This window comes from Hippopotamus amphibius, chromosome 4, assembly GCF_030028045.1.
Source record: "Hippopotamus amphibius kiboko isolate mHipAmp2 chromosome 4, mHipAmp2.hap2, whole genome shotgun sequence".
NCBI lineage: Eukaryota > Metazoa > Chordata > Mammalia > Artiodactyla > Hippopotamidae > Hippopotamus > Hippopotamus amphibius.
Window position 1 is genome coordinate 66,469,864 of NC_080189.1, and position 3,221 is coordinate 66,473,084.

Consider the following 3,221-nt stretch of genomic DNA (forward strand, 5'->3'; position numbering starts at 1 on the left):
AGGATCACGTGGCAGACAGCATTTATTTGCTCTGCAAAAGGAGGGTGTGTTACAAACATCAATCTGGCCCAGCACTCTGGGCAGCTACTGAGGCACGTCCACGTCATCCCGTTATATAAGGGGCCCGCCTGTCCGGTGTCCTCTGAAATCCCTGAACCCGCGTCACCGGCCACCGCCCCGAGGACGCCATACGGTGCCATAAGGATAGGCGGCGCACGGTGGGACCCTGGTGGCACCCGCCCGAAGCTAGCGGCCGGCTGCAGAAAACGTCGGAGACAACAGCTCTGGAACTGACACCGGAAGCTCCACCCGACTGGCCCACAGCGGGTCAGCGCTAGGCAGGTTCGAACGTGACCTTGTTTTGGCGTTGCTAGGAGACCCGGCTCCCGCACGCCCCCCACTGGCGGGCGCCCGGTAGAGCGCGGGAAGGGGGCGGGGCCGCGGCAGACGCCGGGAGCGGTCGGCAGAGCACCGTTAGGGCAGCTTGGTGCCCGGCGCCCTGCCAGCGCGCCGGAAAGCGGCGCTTCGCCCCTGTCACCTCCCAGGCCTCGCTGGCGCCCTTCCGCTGGTATCAACGCGCTCCCGAGCGGCAGTGAGCCACGTCAGGTCCGGACCAGGGAAGGACGGTGAGTCAGGTGAGCCGCAGCGGGAAGGGCAGCTGGTGTGGCCACGCCCTGCCGAGGGAGACGAGCCGGCTGGGTGCGGAGGGGCGAGCTGATGGGATCGTGCGGCGGGGACAGCGGGCCTGCTCGGCGGCTGCCGCAGGTCAGATCATTCACTCGGGGGCGGGCGCTGCCGCAGGGAGCACTCTCCCGCCAGCGGACAAGGGGTTAACGCGCCGGCGGTGACCGCGGGCCCCGGATGTGAGAACCTTGCCGCGGCGTCCGTGGGCTACGCTGCAGGTGCGCCCGGGCGGGCGGAGCGAACCGGCTGGCAGGGACCTGACCGACCGGGCGAGGCACCACCCTGTCCCCTGCAGGGGTCGCTCCCCTCCCTCCGCTGGCGCCCTCTTTTCTAACTTGTGGGCAACAGGTGGTGCTTGTGGACCGAGGGAGAGCCTAGCTCCGCCCTGCTGGGAGTGGCAGTTACTCTCACCAATTAGAGCGCGGGGGCGGGTGTGGCATGGACGCCCTGCCTCAGGTGACCAATGGGATTTGGGCTCAGGGGTGAGCCGTGTGGAGTGGGCGTGGTCGAAGTCTGGAGCCACAGTTTCTAGTGCAGCAACCGCCAGAGCTGCGTGAAGAGCTAAGCCGAGCGGCGGTGGGGTGCTTCGCCCCCGCGTAGAAAAGCCTATCAATGCTTTCTCATTTGGACCCAGGCTCCAATTCGGGAGGTGAGGACATTGTAATTTTATTTGGGGGGGGTGTAGGGGGCGGCGGTGACGGGCGGAGGGTAATAATGACCTTGGCTCTGCTGTTAATCATGTAGAATTAGATCCTGAAGATCAGATGATGTGTTACAAATTTTCTGCCAAAAAGGCACTTCTGTGGTTTCTGCGACTTGGACCAGTTGCTGGTGACTAGGTTGTCTCCGGTATGAGGTCTTTGAGGTCTAGAGACCCAGGGGAGTAGAGAAAAGTACATATTACTACAATTTCAGTGAATGTTGAAGAATTTCAGTGGCAATGATTATTCTGTCATTTGCCTCGGATTGCGTATGTTTCTTATCTCATTTGATTTGTTTACTGAAGCAAGTTTTACGTATCAAGTTCCTGTGTCTCTTCTTTTAGTAGGGAGAGAGAAAAATAGTTGTAGTCCATTATTTCACAAGAATAACTTATTCATCTTCCCCCTTAGCAGTCTGGTAGCTGGATCCCCTAGGAAGAGAAGTTCTCAAGCAGTAAGAAGAAAACATTTCAATTTGGGACACTTCTTTGCAGCTGGAAATGGGGAATGGACTGTCAGACCAGACTTCTATCCTGTCCAGCCTGCCTTCATTTCAGTCCTTCCACATTGTCATTCTGGGTTTGGACTGTGCTGGAAAGACAACTGTGTTATACAGGTTGCAGTTCAATGAATTTGTGAATACCGTACCTACCAAAGGATTTAACACGGAAAAAATTAAGGTAACCTTGGGAAATTCTAAAACAGTCACTTTTCACTTCTGGGATGTAGGTGGTCAGGAGAAATTAAGGCCACTGTGGAAGTCCTATACCAGATGCACAGATGGCATTGTGTTTGTTGTGGACTCTGTTGATGTTGAAAGGATGGAAGAAGCCAAAACTGAACTTCATAAAATAACTAGAATATCAGAAAATCAGGGAGTCCCTGTGCTTATAGTTGCTAACAAACAAGACCTGAGGAACTCACTGTCTCTCTCAGAAATTGAGAAATTGTTAGCAATGGGTGAACTGAGCTCATCAACTCCCTGGCATTTGCAGCCCACCTGTGCAATCATAGGTGATGGACTAAAGGAAGGACTTGAGAAGCTACATGATATGATAATTAAAAGAAGAAAAATGTTGCGGCAACAGAAAAAGAAAAGATGAATGGTGATACCTTTTCTGTCTGTGTGGTGTAGGTTTTCTCTGGTCTGATTTTGACACATGGAAGAATGCAGCCTGGTTTGCCTGCCTGTCCTCCTGGATGCTGTTAAAGCTTTGTTTTGTTGAACAATCAGATGTCCAACTCTATTGCCTTGTGGAAGATGAGAAAATGCAGTGCTTCTTAAGATGGTCTCTTCTCCCTACCCCACAAATCTTTTGGTACTACCATTTTGGGAAGCCAAGGAAGGATAGAAAACTGACCAGAAAACAGTTGTGGAAATTTGACCTGAAGTTAGTGAAATAAAACTTTGAAGAGTGTCTGCCTAGTATTTTGTGCTTACATCTTTTGGGGGAAAGCCTTTGCAAAGAAACTGCATGCAAGGCTTTGTATGTTAAGATAAAATGCTAATGAATGGAAATATTAAGGTAGATTAATACATACAGTTATAGTGATCACATTGGTCCAAGCAGTAAGTGACAAGGAGGAAGGATTTGGTTTTTTAAATTTTGGCCAAATGAATTTTGATATTTTCTGGAGTCAGATACTGTAATGCTATATCTTGATGCTAGATGATGTTTAAGTTGGTCTAACTTAAAATAATAAAAAGGTATTTGGGGCATATTCAAGTGCATGGATTAGTTTTTCTGACAAAGCATGTTTTGGTGTATAGTCTTTTACTGTTTAGAAATAGCTATGCATCTTTTTACACGGTCAGGTTTAAAACACCTTTTGGGG

General features: G+C 51.2%; 1 protein-coding gene across 6 annotated transcripts; it reads left to right on the plus strand.

Annotated features, from left to right (window-relative positions):
- The first annotated feature begins 491 nt into the window (after positions 1 to 491).
- Positions 492 to 2,808, plus strand: ARL4A (ADP ribosylation factor like GTPase 4A). 6 transcript variants are annotated; one of them, XM_057733409.1, is made up of 2 exons: positions 492 to 635; positions 1,797 to 2,808. In XM_057733409.1, exon 2 carries the CDS (start codon positions 1,886 to 1,888, stop codon positions 2,486 to 2,488), a length of 603 nt encoding a protein of 200 aa, XP_057589392.1. In that variant the 5' UTR covers positions 492 to 635; positions 1,797 to 1,885; the 3' UTR covers positions 2,489 to 2,808. The 6 variants fall into 6 exon arrangements, with proteins under 6 accessions (XP_057589392.1, XP_057589393.1, XP_057589391.1 ...); XM_057733410.1 differs by having other exon boundaries at positions 504 to 635; positions 1,800 to 2,808; XM_057733408.1 differs by lacking the exon at positions 492 to 635 and adding an exon at positions 636 to 765.
- The last annotated feature ends 413 nt before the right edge of the window (positions 2,809 to 3,221 follow it).